Source organism: Schistocerca nitens, chromosome 1 (assembly GCF_023898315.1).
Source record: "Schistocerca nitens isolate TAMUIC-IGC-003100 chromosome 1, iqSchNite1.1, whole genome shotgun sequence".
NCBI classification, from domain to species: domain Eukaryota; kingdom Metazoa; phylum Arthropoda; class Insecta; order Orthoptera; family Acrididae; genus Schistocerca; species Schistocerca nitens.
Window position 1 is genome coordinate 1,105,787,362 of NC_064614.1, and position 25,377 is coordinate 1,105,812,738.

At 41.0% G+C, this 25,377-nt stretch overlaps 1 protein-coding gene and 1 non-coding gene across 4 annotated transcripts in view; one reads left to right on the forward strand and one right to left on the reverse strand.

The window, feature by feature from the left end:
* Positions 1-25,377, forward strand: part of LOC126198805 (uncharacterized) — a 146,791-nt gene that overhangs the window by 63,394 nt on the left and 58,020 nt on the right. For all 3 annotated transcript variants that reach the window (XM_049935378.1, XM_049935392.1, XM_049935385.1), the window contains exons 7-9: positions 3,155-3,354; positions 18,823-18,904; positions 20,166-20,272. In XM_049935378.1, the coding sequence (XP_049791335.1) occupies positions 3,155-3,354; positions 18,823-18,904; positions 20,166-20,272 (389 nt within the window). The remainder of the gene's footprint in view (positions 1-3,154; positions 3,355-18,822; positions 18,905-20,165; positions 20,273-25,377) is intronic.
* Positions 22,533-22,605, reverse strand: Trnaa-cgc (transfer RNA alanine (anticodon CGC)). Its single transcript has one exon. It is a non-coding gene; the product is annotated as a tRNA-Ala (tRNA).

The following is a 25,377-nucleotide window of genomic DNA, read 5'->3' on the forward strand; positions in this document are numbered from 1 at the left end:
ATGAAGCATTCAGTTTTTCTATGAGAGTTAACGTTGTATGTTTCCATTTACTCATGACGAAAATATTTACACCGCTACACCTGAACGAATACAGTGCAACTATTACGTGTGCCAGCGATCGTTAACTAACATAACCAAGCGCTTCACTAAAAAGGGTCTCAACAATGCACATCAACAAGGGCAGAGGGTGAGATTGAGCCATTGTTCCCATACTTGTTCCCATGGTGTACCTACTTATCTGCTTGGTATACTTCATTCTAGAAACTCATCACCATAATTCTGGCTAATCCGAACAAATCGATAATCCAAACAAGGTCCGGTCTCAATTAGTTTGGATTAACGGGACTCTACTGTAATTTCTTTTTCTTTTCTTTTCTTTTCTTTTCTTTTCTTTTCTTTTCTTTTCTTTTCTTCTTCTTTTTTTTATTTTTTTTGTTATAGGCCAATAGAGCTTCAAGGTGATTTGTGAACAGATTAAAATTATGTGCAAGTGCTTAGTATACATGTACTATTATGAAGGATTTATTATGAAATTCTACTTTTGCCGCATGTAGCTTCCATGTGCTGCTCCAGTCAAAATTTATGAATGTCTCTGTTCTTAAATCCATGACAATTCCTGATGAATGTGGCAACTCCTCCTTTCTCTATTTTTGCTGTATGAAAGTGAGATGCTAACCAAAATCCTGTGACAATTATCACATCTATACCAGTGGTCACATGATGTTCCAAGAGGTAGGTTATGTCAGCTGGGTTTGATGACTCTAATTCATCAATGCAGATGAGTAGTTTATTAATTTTACTTCTTAGTCCTCAAATATTTTCATGCAGTAAAGACAGCTGCCATTTGACACTGAGATAAAACTGTGTGGAAATAAAATTTCTGCTGATTGCTGAGCATTTTTAACCAGCAGCTCTTTGTGTTGGTGCAGTATGCGAGAATTATGTTGTGTGGTTTCTTTCTCAAACTAGAGGTTTGTTTCAATCCTAACCTTTCTTAAAACTTTATTTCATTCTCTCCTTTCTGCTCTAAAAAAAGGTGCTGAGCTGACGCCTGTAACCATTGGTATTTTACCACCCATTACAGTGCCTCCCCACTCCCCTTTAAGTTTTCTCCTGTTAGTCCCTTGATATCAATAGCAGATGGATAGATAGATGTTGAATACTTGTCAAGTTGCCATCAAAGAGAAGGTCTCAAATAAATCTAAACATTTGAGCAGTGGTAAAAAAATAGTTGCAAAGAATACCATAAGTGACCTTCTTTGCATATGATCTTAATTTCCCAAGAGCTTTCATTCCCATTTATGCAATTTAATGGAAAAGATAACTGTGGAAGTAGTGAGTTAGGTGAGATGCAATGGAAGGAACTTGCCCCCCCTTCTTGCAGCGGTGTACCGTAGGTCTCTAGAAGAGCGTAGCGTTCCAAAGGATTGGAAAAGGGCACAGGTCATCCCCGTTTTCAAGAAGGGACGTCGAACAGAGGTGCAGAACTATAGACCTATATCTCTAACGTCAATCAGTTGTAGAATTTTGGAACACGTATTATGTTTGAGTATAATGACTTTCCTGGAGACTAGAAATCTACTCTGTAGGAATCAGCATGGGTTTCAAAAAAGACGGTCGTGTGAAGCCCAGCTCACGCTATTTGTCCACGAGACTCAGAGGGCCATAGACATGGATTCACAGGTAGATGCCGTGTTTCTTGACTTCCGCAAGGCATTCGATACAGTTCTCCACAGTCGTTTAATGAACAAAGTAAGAGCATATGGACTATCAGACCAATTGTGTGATTGGATTGAGGAGTTCCTAGATAACAGAACGCAGCATGTCATTCTCAATGGAGAGAAGTCTTCCGAAGTAAGAGTGATTTCAGGTGTGCCACAGGGGAGTGTCATGGGACCGTTGCTGTTCACAATATACATAAATGACCTGGTGGATGACATCGGAAGTTCACTGAGGCTTTTTGCAGATGATGCTGTGGTGTATCGAGAGGTTGTAACAATGGAAAATTGTACTGAAATGCAGGAGGATCTGCAGCGAATTGACGCATGGTGCAGGGAATGGCAATTGAATCTCAATGTAGACAAGTGTAATGTGCTGCGAGTACATAGAAAGATAGATCCCTTATCATTTAGCTACAAAATAGCAGGTCAGCAACTGGAAGCAGTTAATTCCATAAATTATCCGGGAGTACGCATTAGGAGTGATTTAAAATGGAATGATCATATAAAGTTGATCGTCGATAAAGCAGATGCCAGACTGAGATTCATTGGAAGAATCCTAAGGAAATGCAATCCGAAAACAAAGGAAGTAGGTTACAGTACACTTGTTCACCCACTGCTTGAATACTGCTCAGCGGTGTGGGATCCGTACCAGATAGGGTTGATAGAAGAGATAGAGAAGATCCAACGGAGAGCAGCGCGCTTCGTTACAGGATCATTTAGTAATCGCGAAAGCGTTACGGAGATGATAGATAAACTCCAGTGGAAGACTCTGCAGGAGAGACGCTCAGTAGCTTGGTACGCGCTTTTGTTAAAGTTTCGAGAACATACCTTCACTGAAGAGTCCAGCAGTATATTGCTCCCTCCTACGTATATCTTGCGAAGAGACCATGAGGATAAAATCAGAGAGATTAGAGCCCACACAGAAGCATACAGACAATCCTTCTTTCCATGAACAATACGAGACTGGAATAGAAGGGAGAATCAATAGAGGTACTCAGGGTACCCTCCGCCACACACCGTCAGGTGGCATGCGGAGTATGGATGTAGGTGTAGATGTAGAATGGTAAAAAAGCATTAAGGTGTTGCTTAGTGAGAAGACCATGAAAGATGATGACAAAGATTATAAAATGAAGTAATCATTTACCTAAAATTTGTGACAGAAAAAATATGTATCACATGATTGTCTGATTTCATATGTGGGGTGTGAAAATGCAATTTCAAAAAAAATCCAGACAGTACTGGGCAGCAGAATTGATGCTTTTAAGTGAATTAATTGCTATTGTGTCATGATCCTACTATGTATTATCATTTATGGCAAAATTTCTCAAAAAGGAGCACTATAAAGGAAATAAAATCTACTGATGTTTTCATGAATGCGACACTGCCCTGAATAATTATGATCTGAAAGACAGAACTGTACTTTATTGTTTCAGGATGAAGAATGGCTTCAAGAAATACGCTGTTTTTTTGAGGCACAAGATAATCCCAATTGTCTTTGCTGCCTAATATCTGAGAAATTTGCAGAGAAAATACAACAACTGTCTGATGATGAAATTCATAGAAACATTATGAACTTGCTGAATTTGTTTGTGGGCAAAACTTTTGATGTACCACACAATGTTGGTGTCAAAAGGTAAATTATAAAAGCAATTAATGACTTGTGCTATTACAGTCATTACTAAAAGCTGTGTTCTACATTTTCAGTAAGAAGAAAAGATTTGTGACAAATACAGGAACAGCATAATTCAGAGCAACGTCTACAGAAAATGTTTTTAGATCATGTTATTTATGTTGCTGATTAACTCAAATATAAAATGTTATGCTAGCATAAAAAATACAGCCACTGATATGCCATAATTCTCATTCAGCTCCAGTCATAATGCAAATGGAACAATTTCTATTTTATTTATTTTTAATTTGCAGACTTTGCTTTTTTTAAACTCTGGCAAAAAAAGCACTTCACTGAGGGACAGAGTGTTCCATCATGATGCACCACACCCTCACAATAGCTGTACATTTATAAATTATGCACCAATTATTCTATTTAATTGATCAAAGACAAAAGAATCTGTGGACATAATTCCTCTCAAATTATTTGATACGTAACAGAGAAAATAATTGACTTTGGTTGCATCCCACTTACAGTTACAGAAAAGTGATATTGACGTTGACCTTTGATGTATGTTACACATGGGTTTGATCCTACTATGAATGAATATGGCTTCATCAGTGATTAATACTGACAAGAGTGATAGATGATGACAAAAAGTTCATTGACAGTATTCCAGTAATATCAGTTTCATAGTGATGTTAGTTTTACCACTGATGAAACTACTGCGAGGCATGCCAATTTGTCAGCTGCTGGATTTATCATCTGAGAGATAAATTCAGATTAGGAAATGGTCACTGGAAAGTTACAGATCATTTCCTGCTTAGCAGTGGCTTAGGGTCAAGAGCATATCATGAGGGCAACAGTGATGAAGTGCATGCTTTTCCCATGTTCTTCAAAAAACCTATAGCTCCTGATTACGAGGGACACTCTGCAACTCTACCCTTCAGACAAGAAGGTACAGAGATTCATAACACATTGCATGAATTGCAGTTCCCAAAAGAGGGTACCAAGTTGAGGAGCAGTGTTAGAAGGCCTATGAGAGTACTGACCTGTAGACAAAATAAAAAAATTGCAACTAAAGACAAAAAATTTCTGGATGTATTGATCACATTGCCTTAGACATGGCAGTGCTTTTTCTTCAAAACACCAATGCATTACAGGGCCTGGCTCCCCACCAATATCTAGTGATTGCTAAAAGGGTCTTTTGGAACTTCAGTTTCACCAATAATAAAGTTCACTGCTGCCCTTTCCCCATTCAGGATCTGAATCTGGCATTGTCTGTGTACATGATATGGCAAAAATTTGTTATAGCATGCTGCAATGCATTACTAAGAATGCAATGAAAATCTTTCTTGAAAATTTTAATATAATATAAAATATGGACAATTTACCAGTCCACTGAGGGAAGCTGTATTAATTTCTCTTCTAAACTTGGGAAGGACTGAACATGCATGAGTAGCCACTGCAGTGATGCTCTAATAGTGTAGGAAAGGTGCCAGTGTGAATGGTTTCCTGCTGCACAGTTCAGAAACGATAGAGTTGGTGGGAAGGATCCAGATGGCACAGGCTGTGAACCAGTCATTGAAAAGAAGGTGCTTGCTCAGCAACAGGGTGATCCAGTGTTCCTTGGCCACAGTTTGTCTGTGGCCATTCATGTGGACAGATAGCTTGTTGGTTGTCATGCCCATGTGGAATGCAACACAATGGTTGCAGCTTACTTTGTAGATCACTTGACTGGTTCTGCATGCAGCCCTCCCTTTGGTGGGATAGCTGATGTTTGTGACAGGACTGGAATAGGTGGTGGTGGGAAGATGTATGGGACAGGTCTTGCATCTAGGTCTATTACAGGGATAAGAGCCATGAGGCAAGGGGCTGGGAGTAAGGGCATCCTTCATTTCAATGATAGCTTCACAGCCTGTGCCATCTGCATGCTTCCCACCAACACCATCTTTTTTGAATTGCACAGATGATAACTCTCCCTGCAATATATCCTACATTCCCGTAACCCTCCTGGCCTCCACTTCGTTTGTCATTGTCCTTACCCATCTAGCCCCTTCCATGTTTCCATTACAGCACTATACAAACCTCTATTCCACCAATTCAGCCACTCTTTTTAAATCTATCCTTTTCTGCACCCCCCACCCCCACCCCTCTTCCCTGCCCTCCATCTAACCTCCTGACTGCACCTAGTTGCCCCACTCTCCATCTTATCCTTGCATGCTCCCAACAGCATATTACCATCATTGACCCCATCCCTGCCATCCCACCTCCTCCCCACCCCAGCTTCGTTCTTACCCTCACAAGGTTGCCTCTCCCATAATGCTCTGCTGCCCGCAGTCTGGCTCTAGCTGCCAGAGTCTGTGGTCATGTGTGTGTGAGTTGCGTTTGCATTGAGTGTATGCATTTGTTATGTTGTCTACATTTGACAAAGGCCTTGTTGGCTGAAAGCTAACTTTTGGACAGTCTCTTTATTGTATTTTTCTGAGTCTCAGCATCTCCTCTATATGGTGAGTAGCAACTATCTTTTTCATAACATTCTTACATTACATCCTAGATTTTCCAATGTTTGATTTTGCCTGATGGCTTTTCTTCCATCCTAACCCAGTATTCTTTTCCTTTATTACTATTTTCTGGTACATTACTATACTTAGAGTCTTTCCATCTTTCTCTTATTTCCGTGATTCTCTTGTTGCCTAACAAACTGCATGGCATTCTCTACTTACGAGCCATGTTGTATCAACTGTCTTGGCCACACACAATAGACAGCTATAAGACACTGATTGTTGGTGCAGTATCTTATGTCTCACATAATACCCGCTGATATCATTAATCGTATCCCTTCATGTTGATCATTCTCCCTGTGTCAACCTCGTGTACTTTTGCGTGTTATTTCCCGCGCCTTCCTGTCCCACCCCACATTCTGTCCCCTTTCTATTCCAGTTTGCACTTATTAATTCCTCCTAATCTAGTCACTTCTGACATCCCCCTCTTGACACATATCCTCCCACAGACCTGCAACCCATTTTACAGGTAATTTTTTTTTTTTCATATTATCTCATTGTGACTTCACACCAATTTCAGTTGGATTCAGGTTTTTGCCCCACACCATCTGCCCACTCGCTCATATTTCATCTTGTTTCCCCTTATTTCATCTGTTTCTTCCTTTTTGTAAATTTTTGCATGTGTTTGAATGTATTTTTGTAAATTTTTTTGAACATAATTCTATGTTATTTACATATTTTTACATGTTTTTTTCCACTACCATAGATTCTTGCTCCTTCTGTCTGTGTCAATACAGAACAGTTTCCTCATCCCTAGCCAGAACCCAGTCCCACATACTCTTCCTGCATTGTTGCTTGCCTCATGGAATCCCCCCAAATGGCGTTACCATCAAATTACCCACCTCTGGCTGCCAGCCTTCCAGCCAATCCTTATTCCTCACCAACATAGTTCTACAAAACCACCTTGCAATAACTTCTGTGCATCTGAAAAATTCTCCTGCTATGCAATCCCAAATTCCTGGATCCCATAACACACCCTGCCCTCCAGGAACTGGAACAACATGCACACCACCTCAAAAAACTCTCCAAGCTGTTCACTTCCTACCCACCTCTAAACCTCCCCCACATCTGCTCGTAGCTGACAAACCCTGTCTTTCAGACCCACTACACTTATCCCACCCTCCAAAACTCCCTCCCACCACCACACAGAATCCAGAACCTAAACAGACCTGAAACATAGTCATGTACCTTTCTTCCAAAAGCCTTAGCTCTGCAGAAGTATCAGTCCTTTCCAAAGGCCTCTCTTTTTGCCTCACCCCTAAATTCAATCATGCAAGATTTGTTAAAGACCTTCTTTCCTTCTTCCATTCCCTACACTGGCAACACGTTTTCACCACCAACCCTACCAATCGGCTCAACCAAAAACCAATATTGAACCTCACCTGTCTCAGTTCATTCCTCTATCCAAACGTGATCCATGCTCGCTGTCCCCAACCCACTCTCTGTTAAATTTCCAGAATTTCTTAACCTCGAACCTTGCTTCATCATTATTCCCCAAATCACTCAACGTAGAAACTAACCTTACATTTGCAGAAAGATACACAATCCACCATCTAAAAACTGACCCTGACCTTGCAATCCTACCTGCTGACGAAGGCTCCACCACTGTTGATTGAACCACAAGGATTACCTGGCAGAAGATATCCACCAGTTGTCAGATTCATCCACCTACAAGCCCTGCCACAGTGACCCCATTCCAGAAATCCAGCAGGATCATCAGTGTCTCCTCAGATCTTTAGTGCCATCCCAGAATCTCTCCCATGAGTCCATCTCTCTCCTCGGCCCTACCATTTACTGTACTCTTACCTTCTCCATGCTTCCTAAAGTCCATGAACCCAACCACCCAGGACGTCCCATTGTGGCTGTTAGTGCACCCCCATTGAGAGAATCTCTCCTCTCGTAGACCAACACCATCAGCCCATTACCCGTAACCTATCCTCCTACGTAAAAGATACCAACCATTCTCTCCACCAACCCTTGACAGTTCCTGCCCTTTACCACATGGTGCTTTGCTTGTCACTATTGATGCCAACTCCCTTTATGCTAACATTCCTAATGCCCACTATTAAATATTACCTTTCCCAACACCTTATGGATTCCAAACCAGTCACCTCCTTCCTAGTCACCATGAACAACTATATCGTCACCCACAGTTACTTCTCCTTTGAAAGCATTACCTACGAACAAATCCAGGGTATGGCAATGGACATCCACATGGCACCATTCTATGCCAACCCATTCATGGGCCATCTAGAGGAATCATTCTTAAACACCCAGAACCCCAAACCCTCACCTGGTTCAGATTGATTGATGACATCTTCATAATCTGGATCGAGGGTGAGGACACCCTATCCACATTCCTCCAGAACTTCAACACTATCTCTTCCATTCACTTCACCTGGTCCTAATCAACCCATCAAGACACCTTTCTCTATGTTGACATCCACCTCAAAAATGGCTATATCAATACTTCCATCCATATCAAACCTACCAACCATAAGCAATACCTCCACTTTGACAGCTGCCACCCATTCCATATCAAGAAGTCCATTCAGCTTAGCCACCCATGGCCATGACATCTGTTGTGACAATCGGTCCTCTTGAAACATACTGAGGGTCTCACTGAGGCCTTTACAGAACATGATTACCGTCCCAACCTTTTACAAAAACAGATCTCCCATGCCTTATCTCTCCAGTCACCTCCCAAAGCCCCACCATCCAGCCACAGAGGGGAATTCCCCTCATGACTCATCACCACCCAGGACTGGAGTAACCAGGGTTTCAACTACCTCTTGTCATGCCCTGACATTAGAAATGTCTTACCCACTATCCTTCCCACTCCTCCCAACAGTGATATTCTGCCGCCCACTGGACCTGCACAATATCCTCGATCATCCCTACACAACCCCTGCTCCCAGCCCCTTGCCTCATGGCTCATAACCCTGTAATAGGCCTAGATGCAAGACCTGTTCCATACATCCTTTCACCACCACCTACTCCACTCCTTTCACAAGCATCACCTATCCCATCAAAGGCAGAGCTTTCTGTGAAACCAGTCATTTGATCTACAAGGTAAGCTGGAACCAAAATGCTGCATTCTACGTGGGCATGACAACCAACAAGCTGTCTGTCTGCGTGAATGGCCACAGACAAACTGTGGCAAAGAAACAACTGGTTCACCCTGTTTTTGAGCACGCCGCCCAACACAACATCCTGCATTTCAATCACTGGTTCAGGGAGCAGCCTGTGTCATTTGAATCCTTCCCACCAACTCCAGCTTTTCTGAATTGCACAAATGGGAACTCTCCATGCAATATATCTTATGTTCTCGTAACCATCCTGGCCTCAATCTTCATTAGTCATTATCCTTACCCATCTAGCCCCGTACCTGTTCCGATCCCAACACTACACAGCCCTGTATTCCGCCAATGCAACAAGCCTTTTTATTTCTTTTCTGCAACCACTGCCCTTCCTTTCACCTCCACCATCTGTCTGACCTTCCAACTGCACCTAGCTCCCCACCTCATCACTACATGCTCCCAGCAATACTTTACCGTCTCCGACCCCTACCCTGCTATCTCTCCCCTACCCTGCCTTCTCTTTACCCCCATTCAGCTGCCTCTCCCTTAATGGCCTGCTGCTCTCAATCTGGTTCTACCTTCCAGACTGTGGTCATGTGTGTGTGAGATGTGTTTGCATTGAGTGTGTGTGTTTGTATGTGTGTATGTTGTCTGCTTTTGACAAAGGCCTTGTTGGCTGAAAGCTAGCTTTCTGACAGTTTTTTTGTTAAGCCTTTCTGCGACTTAGCATCTCCACTATATGGTGAGTAGCAACTATCCTTTCATTATATTGTTACAGTCCTTTTTGGATTTTCCATCCTTTGAAAGAGGGGAACCCATATAAAATGTAGAATTGAAACAATGCATGAAATGGCATGATGTGAGATTACAGGCAAGTGACTGTAGATGACCATATGTACATATGTAAGTGCAGATCTCCATTAGAGGGTACACCCTTTGTATCCTCTGGTTATGTGAACTGTGTCTACATGCAGATCATAGTGCCTCAGATTCCATATCGATACTGTGGCTTGGTTAGAAATCTGAATCACTGTCATGTACAACAGTTAGTACTTTAAAGTACATTGCATGTAGGACATGGGAAGCTCAACAGCAGTCTTAGCTTGAGTAACAGTCTGACCATCAGGAACCCAGTGAATCTTGATTTGCTCATTTGAGCTTTTTTTTCCTCTTGGTCAAGTTAAGCCCTTCCAGTGTGTGAATTGGCAGTTTTCAGTGGTATTCAAAGAGTAGTATTCAATTTTCATGGGCTCCTTTTTGTTCAATTGTGAGAATTTTCTGCACCGGTTTCACAAACACTTTTCTCATGTTAAACTGTTATGTAAAATTTTCATTACATATTCTTTGTCAGTTCCTACAGTTTTGGCAATCAATTGAATACTCAACTGATGGTCAGATCAAATCAAATTACCTACTTTTTTATATTTTCATCCGTTTTTTTTTTTTTTTTTTTTTTTAAAGATGTCTCGGGCATAAGTCATCTTCAATATCTTCTGAGCAATTTTTGAAATGCTTGAACTACTGGAAAACTCATGTACATAAGTAAGAGTCCTCACCATACTCTTCTGTCAGTAGAAGATTGGATTCAGTAGTAGTTCTGCCAAGTTTCATGTTAAACTTCATGGCAGTTTGTTGCTCTGTTATTCCACTTATCATTTTTCCTGCAAAACAAAGTAACAGCTCTTACGCAATCAAAGGCCATAGCCACACTGATTTGTCTACAGACACCAGAGATGCTGTATTAAATGGAGAAGGTATCACGCTTCACAGCTATTGGTCATTCATCTTTGGCACGTGCATACTTACTGTGTGACAGCGTCAGTCCCATTATTTTGTGGCCACACCTTGAATGTGAAAGCATTGGCTGGAATCTACATGAGAGAATGTGAAAGTATTGGTTGGAATCTACATGAGAGAATGTCTGGCCACAGAAATGTTTAGGACCAGCTCCATTCCCAGCGTCTGCACCAAGACTGTGGACTCATTACTTTATATCAGGCAAAAAATCATCGTAGTGCAACAACCATGCGAAATATAGATTGCACCCCAAGCATTTGTATATAGTATTAATGGTGAATATTAATGTCACATCTTTGCTTCTTAAGAGGCCCAGGATTCTTCACACTTCATGAATTTTAGAGGCAGAAGCACTCTATGTGTGATTTTTTTATGTTTGTTTTTAATTTGTAGTACAACCTTAACATCATGCCTATAGATGGCTTCAATATAGAGCAAGTCACTTGACTGCTCTGTGGGTTCCCCTGGTGGTGTATTTATGGTTCACCTGTCAAGAAGCTTCTCAGTGTGCTGTGTTATATGTGATCTTAAACGAACTGGAGCAGATGAACTATTGCTCAAGGTAGAAGCTTTTCAACTGATTCTCGTAGCACTCTTCAGGCCCTTCAACAAATGAACCCAGCAGACAAGTTGGTTCAGAACATTATACACTCCCTATTCTTCTAAAACATCAGGGGAAGAAGACTACATTCTTTAGGGTATTGATGCACATGGGGATGAGGAGAAATGAGCAGAATGATAAAGCAGAAAAAGAGACCTGTAGGGATGATGATAAAGTGAAGAATGTACTGTTCTTCTGTGAGTGTTGAGTCAGAAGACTATGCACCAATGGAGGAAATAGTTTAGAAAATTAATAGAGAATCAGCTATGTGACCACCTTTCTCCTTCTGCTCACAACATGGGCTGAAGTCATATTCATCCATCCCCGTAGAAGACAGTTTCTCCAGCTATGGATTTTTACTGATTTCTGATGCCTGTGTGGACAAATTTCTGCACCAAACACTTTAATAGAGTGCATTTTATATTTTGTGGAAAGCACAGCAACAGATTTAACTGGGACCCTTTCTCTATTTTAGTGTGTAATGAGGAACATTTCTTGTGCAATTTTTAATTTTGTATATAGTTTGCACTCGGCCTTGCCACAGTGGATACACCAGTTCCCGTAAGATCACCATGCACTGTTGCCATTTTTCGGGGTGCACTCAGCCTTGTGATGCCAATTGAGGAGCTACTCGACCGATTTGTAGCGGCTTCGGTCGAGCATACCATCGTAACGACCAGGAGAGCGGTGTGCTGACCACATGCCCCTCCTATCCGCATCCTCATCTGAGGATGACACAGCGGTCGGATGGTCCCGGTAGGTCATTTGTGGCCTGAAAATGGAGTGCTTTTTATATATATATATATATATATATATAGCCTGACCGACCTTATATGCTGTCAGTTGTAAAGGCCAATTATGTAAAGCTGTTCATCACAGAAGTGATCTCAGATCATGCTGCAATGCATAGGTTGTATACCAAACAAGATGTGCACAACAAATACCATGAGAGGCCACCACTACACAGACACAACCATTCAACTGTCATCTCTCAGTTCCCTGCAGCAGCCACCAGAGGGCACTCATAAACACAGACCTCTTCCTGCTCCCATGCCACTTCTTCCAGTGTATCATGTACATTCACTGATCCTGAGGACAGGCAGTAGGGAACACTGTCAACCACAGACTACTTCGCTTTCATCTTGTATGGGTGAACCTGGATATTCTTCCATTGACAGGCTCAAAAACATGATGCAACATGGACACTCAGACAGTTCTGCACCAGTGCCTACAGTTAGCTCAGATAGTACTCTGAAGATCCCCTTCTTATGCAACAGTTTCATGGAGAACTACGGCCAGTAACAGGATGTATAGAAACATTACTATTAGTGATACGTATAATATACAGGGTGTCGCAGGAGGAATGGTCAGGATTCAGAGATATGAAAATAACACTCATTTGAAGCAAAAACTTCAGATGCATGTATGCCCTATTCTGAATGCTTACTGAGATAGAACACTCTTAATGTACATTGTTATTTTTGGAACTTTTGGCTATACACACAACGGGTTGAATCATACCTGTGGCTCAAAGACTCTTAAATAATTGAACCCCGTATATTGTCCTCGATGGTGAGGGTTCGTCAGAGACAAGGGAACTCTCATGAGTGCCCCAGGGAAGTGTGATAGGACTGCTGTTGTTCTTTATATACAAAAATGATTTGGCAGATAGGGTGAGCAGCAATCTGCAGTTGTTTGCTGATGATGCTGTGGTGAATGATAAGGTGTTGAAGCTGACTGACTGTAGGAAGATACAGGAAAGTTGGTGTGATGAATGGCAGCTAGCCCTGAATGTGGAAAAATGTGAGTGAGTAAGAAGATCAACACAGTATTACTATTTTCCTGCTTGATACAGTCATGTAATTTAAATATCTGTGCGTAATGTTGCAAAGCAATATGAGATGTAACAAGTGTCTGAGAACTGTGGTAGGGAAGGCAAATGATTGATGTCGGTTTATTGGGAAAATTTTTGGAAAGAGTGGTTTATCTGTAAAGGAGACTGCATATAGGACACTGGTGAAACCTGCTCGAGTATTTGGGATCCATACCAGGTCTGATTGGTGGAAGACATCGAAGCAATTCAAAGGCGGGCTGCCATATTTGTTACCAGTAGATTAGAACAACAGATAAGTGTTACGGACATGCTTTGGGAACTCAAATGGGAATTCCTGAAGGGAAGGTGACATTCTTTTTGAGAAACACTATTGAGAAAATTTAGAGAACCAGCATTTGAAGCTGATTGCTGAATGATTCTACTGCTGCCAACATACATTGCACGTAAGGACCACAAAGATAAAATATGAAAAATTAGGGCTCTTACAGAGGCATAGAGACAATTATTTTTCACTTGCTCTATTTGTGAGTGGGACAGAAAAGGAAATGACTAGTAATGGTACATGGTACTCTCCACCATGCACTTTATGGTGGCTTGCAAAGTATATATGTAGATGTAGAAACAGAATGGAAAATTTTGTGCTGAAGAATTCATACAATGTTGAAAAGCTTTAAATTTGAGGAATCACAAAGGGAGGCACACAGGGTTTGATTTTGTATCTACTCCTATTCTTGTGGCAGAAAGACATTCTGAGGAAAAGATTAAAAGCAAGAGGTAGGTTGGGCTAGAATAAAATGTCAAAGAGATTGGGTGAGTAAAACACATATGTACATGCCACTAGCCCAAAAACAAATTTACATTGACTGTGTTCTACAGGGCATGTGTTTATATGAAGTTTTTTGCTTCAGATGAGTGTTACTGTAATATCCCTGAATGGTGATTATTCCTTCTGAGACATCCTGGATAGACTGCCAAGAGATGGCAAAATTACTTCGATATAGTGTTAAGTTTAGGACATCAAGTGTCAGGCATCAAATTGTATCAAAGTTAGGTATAATTTTGTAACATACCCTCAGTGAATGTTAGCTCTTATTTCTTATTGTGTTGCCACATATTTGTTATAGTGCCACCCTATCAGACAAGTGTTTGATAATTGTAGAGTGCAATGATCATCATTAAGGAACTGCAGCAAGGAAACATTTTTCTGCTTGTGTGAATGTTTGGGCTGAATTAAGAGTAGCATTCAGTTACTACAACCACAAAAATATAAACATTAATCTCAGATTATATTGTCATGAACTAGGATCATCTTTGACTGGCAAAGTTCCAAAAATCAAGTGAAATTCTGTTGCAGGATGTAGTTTATCAATTGTCTTATTATGTAAATATGTGAAGGTATCTTTTCACAAAAAATTACATTAATGTTTAAGTCATCTTATTATCCATAGTTTTATATCAGTGAAATTGTGTAAACAATCTTTTGACATGTCTCCTGTACTCTAATCAAGTGATTAGCTTATGTATGTTATGAGATAAATCACAATTAAAAATTCACTTCACAATATAGTGACATTACAAAGGAACAGATTCTGTTTAGCATAAATACAAATACAAAATATTTAAATAATAAAGAAGTTATTGTAAACACTCCCACACTGCTGAAGCTCAAAACAGTTTTTTGGTCTGTAAGGTTAGAATGAGAAGAATGCTGGCAAGAAAGGTAATGAGCACAGATAATAATTGCTCCCTTAGAAATTATTGAAGACAACTTGTAATTATGTGAAGAAGTTTATAGGTATTTCCTTGATACTTAGCAGCAAAGTAAGAAAGGGAAATTGGTGCTATATGCAGTGAATAGTCAAGTATAGGGTGATTGACAGCAGCCAATAATGTCTGAATGTCTCTTCCAAAACTGTCTCTAAGTTTGAATAGAAGTAACTACACAATTCATTTTAAATTTTTCAATACCAAGCATGTACTTAAACTACTATGACAACTACACAACCACTGATAAACAGAAATAATAAGCACATTTAAGTCAATTAGCAAAGTGAGGTTTCTTGGCTGATAACCAATTTAAGATGTGCCTTAAAGCTCAGTGGTAACATGCTAGACGATAATGTCAGAGTTGTGGGATTTGACTGTAGGTCAGACCTAAGCCTTTTTTTTACCTTTGGCAATATTTTTTAATGTGAAAATGCTGACTTGCATAGTGTTTTTGAGTTCACATTAAATTATAGGTCCCTATACAACTGGGTGGGTAAATTTTTTCAAAGATCTGAGGAAGCTGAATGTATACTACCTGTAATAGGTACCTCCCCAGTCAGTCCTATGATGGTCAGACCTATCTCCAGGTTGATTACATGCCTACATAAGCACACAATGGAAGTGTATACCTATGCTATTCCCCTGTCAATATTTTCTTTAGCATTGAATAACAGCGGCTTTCAAACCTACTAAGTATTGAAACTTCCATACACAGAGAAATTACCTAACCTCATGATTAATGGTCTACAATATGTATGCTCAGAGAACTTCTGATAGCCTTACACAACACCACAGTCATCTACAGTTTGTCTTCACAGTCAAATTGTTTGCACCATCAAATAGTAATGTCAGGTGGCTATGAATTATCAGCTGCTAAATAATGTATTCTGTATGTCTACAATACTGTTTATGAAGAAATTATGTCAGCTCTATGTTTTGAAGCCACACCATGTGAATACCCTACTTGCTGTTTCCTATTGCTGTGAGCCACTGTGTTGGGCAGCATTCTGTATTCAAGAGCCTTACTCACAGATAATTACATTGTTTCATTTTTTTTTACCATTTGGATACCTAACTATTTCAATGTGTTTTGCCTGTGAACTAGTTTTTTGAAGAAATGTAGGAAGTTTGTTCCTCTTATTTTCCTCCATCTTACATAATAAATAATGTTTGTGTAAGGTATACTGTTAATATCAGCAGTCAAAGTGCAATACTTGTTGATAGCTGATTTAGCTGCCTTGCCAAGTATGTCTTGTGCTAAATGAGATTAATGCTGAATCTTATTCATATGATCAAAGTTTAATGTATGAACTGGATTAATTTTCTGAACTAAGATCAAAGTTGGCCTCCTATCAGTGATGTTTATATAGAAAACCCTTAGTGTTATGCAGAGTGGCTGCATCACTGACATTTTTTATTAATGATCAGTCAACCACAACATAAAACAAACAAAAATCCTTTATTATTATTGAAATGGAAAAAGCATATCACTAAGCCTCTCAAACAATTAAATCCAGCTAATTTTGCTCCTTGTATAATTGCTAATCTAGAAAACAAATAAGTTAATCTCCCGACAAATTTTGCATATTTATACTCAATAATCTCTTATTGAGGTAACACAACAGCAAGCAGTAAGAGTCCAGTGTGCTAGCCACTGCACCACCTCACTCAGTTCTCTTCCATGAAGTAACTCCGCTGTTATAATATAATGACAAGGCTGACCATACCACATTACAGTTCTCTCAAGAAAGAACAATCCACGGTAGAACCATGACTTGAACCTAGCTCCTTAGCATTGCAGTCAGACATGCTGATCACTCACCTATGGAGGCAGAGAGATAGAGTCACAATAACAGAATTGGTACTATTTGGCACTACAAATTTTGATAAGGATATTACAACATATTGAAGAGACATTTACTAATATATAGTTTAGATAATGGTGTAATGTGGCATACATGGTATCAATTTTTTCTGAACTTTTGTTGTTATTTCAAGGAAATTCACTGTGCCTCTTGAATGTGGATTAGCAAAAGCCAGTTTGGGAAGAACAAGTGACACTGTGACCCTTCTGAGTGTGTGTATTTCTATTTGAAGGTATTTATTCAGATGCATATGTACTTCATAAAGGACAACCTGCATATAGCTGGAATATTCTGTTCTTATGCCTGAGGTGTATTTCCCCAAATCTGTTGAATAGCACTAAGACATACACTCCTGGAAATTGATATAAGAACACCGTGAATTCATTGTCCCAGGAAGGGGAAACTTTATTGACACATTCCTGGGGTCAGATACATCACATGATCACACTGACAGAACCACAGGCACATAGACACAGGCAACAGAGCATGCACAATGTCGGCACTAGTACAGTGTATATCCACCTTTCGCAGCAATGCAGGCTGCTATTCTCCCATGGAGACGATCGTAGAGATGCTGGATGTAGTCCTGTGGAACGGCTTGCCATGCCATTTCCACCTGGCGCCTCAGTTGGACCAGCATTCGTGCTGGACGTGCAGACCGCGTGAGACGACGCTTCATCCAGTCCCAAACATGCTCAATGGGGGACAGATCCGGAGATCTTGCTGGCCAGGGTAGTTGACTGACACCTTCTAGAGCACGTTGGGTGGCACGGGATGCATGCGGACGTGCATTGTCCTGTTGGAACAGCAAGTTCCCTTGCCGGTCTAGGAATGGTAGAACGATGGGTTCGATGACGGTTTGGATGTACCGTGCACTATTCAGTGTCCCCTCGACGATTATCAGTGGTGTACGGCCAGTGTAGGAGATCGCTCCCCACACCATGATGCCGGGTGTTGGCCCTGTGTGCCTCGGTTGTATGCAGTCCTGATTGTGGCGCTCACCTGCACGGCGCCAAACACGCATACGACCATCATTGGCACCAAGGCAGAAGCGACTCTCATCGCTGAAGACGACACGTCTCCATTCGTCCCTCCATTATTCACGCCTGTCGCGACACCGCTGGAGGCGGGCTGCATGATGTTGGGGCGTGAGCGGAAGACGGCCTAACGGTGTGCGGGACCGTAGCCCAGCTTCATGGAGACGGTTGCGAATGGTCCTCGCTGATACCCCAGGAGCAACAGTGTCCCTAATTTGCTGGGAAGTGGCGGTGCGGTCCCCTACGGCACTGCGTAGGATCCTACGGTCTTGGCGTGCATCCGTGTGTCGCTGCGGTCCGGTCCCAGGTCGACGGGCACGTGCACCTTCCGCCGACCACTGGCGACAACATCAATGTACTGTGGAGACCTCACGCCCCACGTGTTGAGCAATTCGGCGGTACGTCCACCCGGCCTCCCGCATGCCCACTATACGCTCTCGCTCAAAGTCCGTCAACTGCACATACGGTTCACGTCCACGCTGTCGCGGCATGCTACCAGTGTTAAAGACTGCGATGGAGCTCCGTATGCCACGGCAAACTGGCTGACACTGACGGCGGCGGTGCACAAATGCTGCACAGCTAGCGCCATTCGACGGCCAACACTGCGGTTCCTGGTGTGTCCGCTGTGCCGTGCGTGTGATCATTGCTTGTACAGCCCTCTCGCAGTGTCCGGAGCAAGTATGGTGGGTCTGACACACCGGTGTCAATGTGTTCTTTTTTCCATTTCCAGGAGTGTACTTATACCTGGACATGTAGTATGTTTTGCTTCAAAGGACACACTGTATTATGACACAAACATAAATAATCATTGGCATTTTGTACTCCTTACTTTAGGAACACTTTGTAAAAAATTTGGGTATATCTCTTTTGACTTAATTTACCACAGCATATAAATATAACTGCTTTTTTTATAGCAATGTAAAACAGCCATTTTGTGTTATTTTTAGGTCACCATACACCACAAAACAGCTCCCTATGGCTGGTACCAGAAGCTTCCTGCATCCAGTGACAAACACAAAGGGAAAGGAGGTGAGTTAAACCAAGCTACCTCAACTGAAAAAGTGTTATTTTATTTGAAAAAATGTGAGATATTTAGAGCTTATGTGATACTTTACAACGGTTACAAAATTATGCCAAATAGACCATTGAGTTGACTGTACAAGGCTACTGTTGATCCCATGTCATAAGGATATTACATTTCCTTGGGCTTGAATACATGTGCCAATGAGCTGTTGAAGGGAATATCTTCTGCTTCTGAAATAAGCTCTTGCAAATGATGTTAATTTCTTTCAGATTGCCAATAAATGTCCGTTGAATTCGTAGGTGATCTCACTCCTTTTTTTCCCCTTCATGAGTGAGAGTACCAAAGTAGGTACTGAATAAAGTTGCACAGTGGTAAGACAATTGACTCATATCCAGGAGAACAATGATTAAAACCCCACTCAGGCATTCAGATTTAGATCCCCCAATCATTTAAGGTGAATGCCAAGATGGTTCATCAGATTTCACCCATTGCCTACTTTAAAGGGAAATACAATACTGCTTTAGCGTGTTCCATGTTACGATTTGTTGTATACTTGTACCTCTTAAAGGAGGTGTTCCATATGTTGTCCTTACATTTGGATGCAGTACTTCACTCATCCATACAGTGAGTTACAAAATCTTTCAAACAACCCTGGATTATCTCATAAATCTTGACAGGACCATATGATTTGCTGCTCCAGTTCTTCAACCACAGCAACAGGAATGCCGCACATTTTCTTTTGAGTTGACCCCAGACAGACAGTCCAGAGGATTCTCTCTCTCTGTTTTTCCTTTAACTTATTCCATTACTACTCACTTCCGTTCCATAGTTAATTGTGGGTCTTTTTATGAGAACTTGTAGTTTGGTGCCCCAGTGGTAGAGGTTCAAAAACTAGAGCTACAGTTGTGTTTTCTGCCTTCTGCTATCACTTCACTATGTCTTCTGGTGTATGAAGTTTGATGAGATAATCATTACAGAGTAGATGTAGATGTAGTTATCCAGTTTCTGGAATCATTCATTACTTTGAATTCTCCCTGTTATGTTTCCCTCCATTCCTGTGTGAGAGAGCTCATGACAAATTATGTGTTATTAAAAAATGCACACGAGACATTTTATGTACCAGTTTCTTCCTCTTAATTATGTATGTTAACACTCAGTTATATATAGTAACACTCATAGTTAATTTGAATGATTATATTTTGCATGCAGTTATTTTCTTCTCAGGTTTTACATTTCTCTCTCCAAGCTGCTTTATTTTCTTTTCAGGTCTTACTTTTATCTCACCAAGTTGCAAATTTATGTGATCATTCTATTATAAATACTGCCATAGAAACAGGTTGGAAAATAGCTGACTATATCCTTAAATCACGCAGGTATTGTTTCTTTCAATTTCTCCATTTCTCCATTACATTGTTTATTCATTTATGTATTATTATTAGTATTCTCTAAACAACTCTTCCACATAGCTCTTAAATTTTTTGCTTGTGGTTATGAGGCATGTGTATTTCTTTCCTCATATGTACTTGAACAAGTGTGTATGAATGAGTTGTTATTCTTGTGCATGCGTTTTGAATCTATGCTACGTATTTTTGAAAATATTGTGTATGCTTAAATAGCTGAATGTGTGTCATTACAAAACTCATCCACAGAAATGGAAATGGTGATGCAATATATCATCCTATTTGATTTATGTCTCGAAACATTTTGATATGGGTTTCTAATACAGAAAAGCAGCAAAGAAATTTAAAGTTCCAGATTCAATGTATACTGCAGAGGCAGGCTGGACATTGGTTGTTAAATACATTTGTAGCCATAAACAGTACAATAATGAAACTTCTTGCCAGATTAAAACTGTGTGCCGGACTGAGACTTGAAATCGGGACCTTTGCCTTTTGCAAAGATCCCCGCGAAAGGCACAGGTCCCGAGTTCGAGTCTTGGTCCGACACACAGTTTTAATCTGCCAGGAAGTTTCATATCAGTGCACACTCTGCTGCAGAGTGAAAATCTCATTCTGGAAACATCCCCAAGGCTCTGGCAAAGCCATGTCTCTGAATTATCCTGTCTTCCAGGAGTGCTAGTTCTGCAAGGTTCGCAGGAGAGCTTCTGTCAAGTTAGGAAGGTAGGAGATGAGGTACTGGCAGAAGTAAAGCTGTGAGGACAGGGCATGAGTCGTACTTGGGTAGCTTAGATGTTAGAGCACTTGCCCACGAAAGGCAAAGGTCCTGAGGTCGAGTCTCGGTCCGGCACACAGTTTTAATCTGCCAGGAAGTTTCATATCAGCGCAGACTCCGCTGCAGAGTGAAAATCTCATTCTGAGTACAATAATATCTAGTAATGTATACTGCCTGACAAAAAATTGAAATAACCAGAAGATCTAATCAGATGTAAACACAGCTTCATACATGTACACATGATCAGCAAGTATGTAAATGATTAGAGTTGCAATTCTTTGTGATTGGTAGAAGGGCCAACAAAGTGCATCAGTTTCTTCATATTTAGTGCTGTTGCCAGGACTGGGAGGTTATATAAGGGGTATCAACAGTGTCGGATTTTGAGCGGTCACTGTGAAGGACAAGAGATGCCGTATAGTAATATGCAACAGTATTATCAGCACCTGACTGTTTGAAAGCAGCCTCATTGTGGGTCCCCATTTGGCTGGCTGGTCAAATTGTGCAGTATCCAGATTTGTGTGGCATGCAGATGTGACAGTGGTCCAGTGTTGGTCTGCATGGGAGTGTGAGGGCAGGCATACTGTTGCCAAGATACAGGTTGACCACTTTTGACCACCATGAAGGAGAATCACCATATTGTGTACTAAGCGGACTGTAACCCCTCCACCTTTGTGCCTGCATCTGAGACCAAGTAATGTACACCATGCTTCATCCTGTGTCATTCTGTACCATTGTTCAAAGACTAGCAGCAGCCAAACTAGAGAATTACTGTCCCATAAAGAGGCTGCTGTTATTACTACAACACAAATGACTGCATTTTGAGTGGTGCATTGATCAGGAAGTGTGGACTGCTGATGGTGGTGTCACATTGTGTACAGCAGTGAATCACAGTTCTGTACTAACCTGGATGGCCATCCTCGGAGAATATGGTGGTGATCTGTGGGGTGGTCCCTTCCTTCCAGTGTTTCAGCAGACACTCAGAGTTACTCCTGGCATCATTTTAAGGGGAGCCATTGGATATGGTTTCAGGTCATGGCTTGTAGTGATTGAGGGAATTCTGAAAGCACAGTGGTATGTTACGGAAATCTAGCATCCTCACATGTTACCTCCCATGTGACACCATTGTGGAGTCATTTTTCAACACACTGCACATGTCTCTCTTTGAATTTTCTGCGTAATATTGAAGTACTCTTGTGACCAGCTAGTTCTCCAGATCTGTGCACAATGTAACGTGTGAGACGAGCTTGTTCATCAACTCTGTCCCAGTGTCAGAATGTAGGATATCAAGGTGGTGGTGGTGGTTAGTGATTAACGTCCCGTCGACAACGAGGTCATTAGAGACGGAGCGCAAGCTCGGGTTAGGAAAGGATTGGGAAGGAAATCGGCCGTGCCCTTTCAAAGGAACCATCCCGGCATTTGCCTGAAACGATTTAGGGAAATCACGGAAAACCTAAATCAGGATGGCTGGAGACGGGATTGAACCGTCGTCCTCCCGAATGCGAGTCCAGTGCGCTAACCACTGCGCCACCTCGCTCGGTAGGATATCAAGGACTGGGTACAACAGTAGACAGTTGTGGGTCAACTTGCCTTGGGAGAGGATACAACAGCTTTAAGACACCCTTTCCAATCAAATCAATATATGCATCAAGACCAAATGGCACTGCCATACTAAGTGGGCTCATACTGCCAACCTATGAAGCTTCATATTGTTTTCTCCTTGTCTTCTGCATCTTGGAGTAGCTGGCCCAATGTTTGGTTTGTCTGCACTGCAGGCTAATTCAGAATGGGCTTTCTTGGGAACAAAACATTGTGCTTGCTTCCCATTGCCATATGGATCCTTCCCACCAACACCAGTTTTTCTGAATTGCGCAGGTGGGAACTTTCCCTGCAATACATCCTACGTTCCCGTAACCCTCCTGTCCTCAACCTCTGTTAGTCACTGTCCTCACCCATCCAGCCCCCTCCCTGTTCCCATTCCAGCACTACAGAGCCATCATTTCACCACCACACCCAGTCTTTTAATTTCTTTTATTTTTATTTCTCTCCTTTCCGATACTTACCCCCTCCCCACCTTCTCTCCTACCCTCCATCTAAATTGCAACACTTCACTGTCTGCCACTCACACCTTACTATCCCTCCCCCTCCCCGCCCCACCCTCCTCCTTATCCCCACCCAGTCGCCACTCCCATCATGCACTGGTGCTGCTGCTCGCAGTGTAGTTTCAGCTCTCTGAGACTGCAGATGTGTGTGCAAGTTGCGCTTGCGTGAGTGTGTGTGTGCGTATGTGTATGTGTATCTACTGCTGACAAAGGCCTTAATGGCCGAAAGCTCTGATTCTGTGAATCTTTTTATTGTACCTATTGCGGCTCAGCATCTCTGCTATATGTCTGATAAGTTAATTTTTGGCCGCTGTACACAAAATTCATGTTTAAGAAAACAATTGTTGAAATTCTGTAAATGAGTGGGTGACGAGATATTAATGATGAATTTGTGCTTTTGTATAACATTGTCATAAAATCATGTAGGTCAACATAACATAAAATCAGCATATGTGTGAAACAAAAATTCTTTTACATTACAGTACAGTTTCTATGACTGCTTTCAAACTGGATAAAGTAATTATTATTTAGTATGGGTACTCAGTATTTAGTAACATCTTCCCATAACAACCTAAACTTATGAATAAACTTGGATAGATAAAATTAGATAATAATAGTATTTTTTTTTAATATAATTTTATCCCACCATAAGAAAAGGAATAAACTGATCAGGCAGTTGGTTAGCAAAGATCTGTTCCTGATTATGCTGAGCAATAAAAACTGCTGGCTTTAGTAATAAGAAATAACAATTTTATAAACAAATATGTTGTGATAGAGGGAAGACATACCGTACAGCATAACCTTTTAAACGTATTGTTGTTGAAGTTGTTGTCTTCTGTCCTAAGACTGGCTTGATGCAATTCTCCACGCCATTGCACCATGTGAAAGTCTCTTCTTCTCTTCATAACTACCTCAGTCTGCATGCATTTGAATCTGCTTAAAGCCCTGGTCTCCTCTACAATTTTTACACCCCACACTTCCTTCCGTTATCAAATTGACAATTCCCTGATGCCCAGTGTGTGTCCTATCAACCAATCCCTTATTTTAGTCAAGTTGTGCCATAAATTTCATTTCTGCTCAGTTCAATTCAGAATGTACTCATTTGTTACTCAATCACTCATCTAATCCTCAGCATTCTTCTGTAGCATCACATTTTAAAAGCTTACATTCTGTTCTTGTCTGAACTACATATTGTCCATGTTTAACATCCATAGAAGGATAATTCCTGGCAAATACCTTCAAGAAAGACTTCCTGATACTTAAATTTAAATCAGATGTTAAGAAATTCCTCTTTTTCAGAAATATTTTTCTTTGCTATTACCAGACTGATTTTTATGTCCTTTCTAGTCAGCTGTCATTTGTTATTTTGCTCCACATATAGCAAAACTCATCTACTAGTTTTAGTGCCTTATTCCAAAATCTAATTTTCTCAGTGTAGCCTAATTTAATTGTACTACCATTACCCCTGTTTTACTTTTGTTGATGTTCATTTTATAATCTCTTTTCAAGGTATTGCCCATTCTTCAAAGTCCTTTCCCATCTCTGACAGAATTACAATGTCATTGGCAAACCTCAAAGTTTTTATTTCTTTTCACAGAACTTCAATTCCCTTTCTAAAATTCTCATTGGTTTCCTTCATAGCTTGCTCAGTGTACAGATTGAATAACATTTGGGATAGCTTACAACCTTGCTGCACTCAGTTCTCAGCTGCAGCTTCCCTTTCATGCCCTTCAACTTTATGACTGCTGTTTGTTTTCTGTGCAAGTTGTAATTAATCATTTGCTTCCTCTGTTTTACCCATGCTACCTTCAACATTTCAAAGAGTGTAGTCCAGTCATCATCATCATCATCATCATCATCCCATCATTGTTTCATCTTATTCACCGAGTGAGGTGGTGCAATGGTTAGCACACTGGACTCGCATTCAGGAGGATGATGGTTCAAACCAACGTACAGCCATCCAGATTTAGGTTTCCCATGGTTTCCCTAAATTGTTCCAGGCAAACTCTGGGATGGTCCCTTTGAAAGGTCACGGCTGATTTACTTTCCCACCCTTGACACAACCTGAGCTTATCCTCCACCTATGATGACCTCAATGTTGATGGGACATTAAACCCAATCTTCCTTCCTTCCTTCCTTCTTTCCTTCCATCTTATTCAACAGGATAGCAAATGAGGCTTCTCGATCAATTATGGTCCTTAAATTTC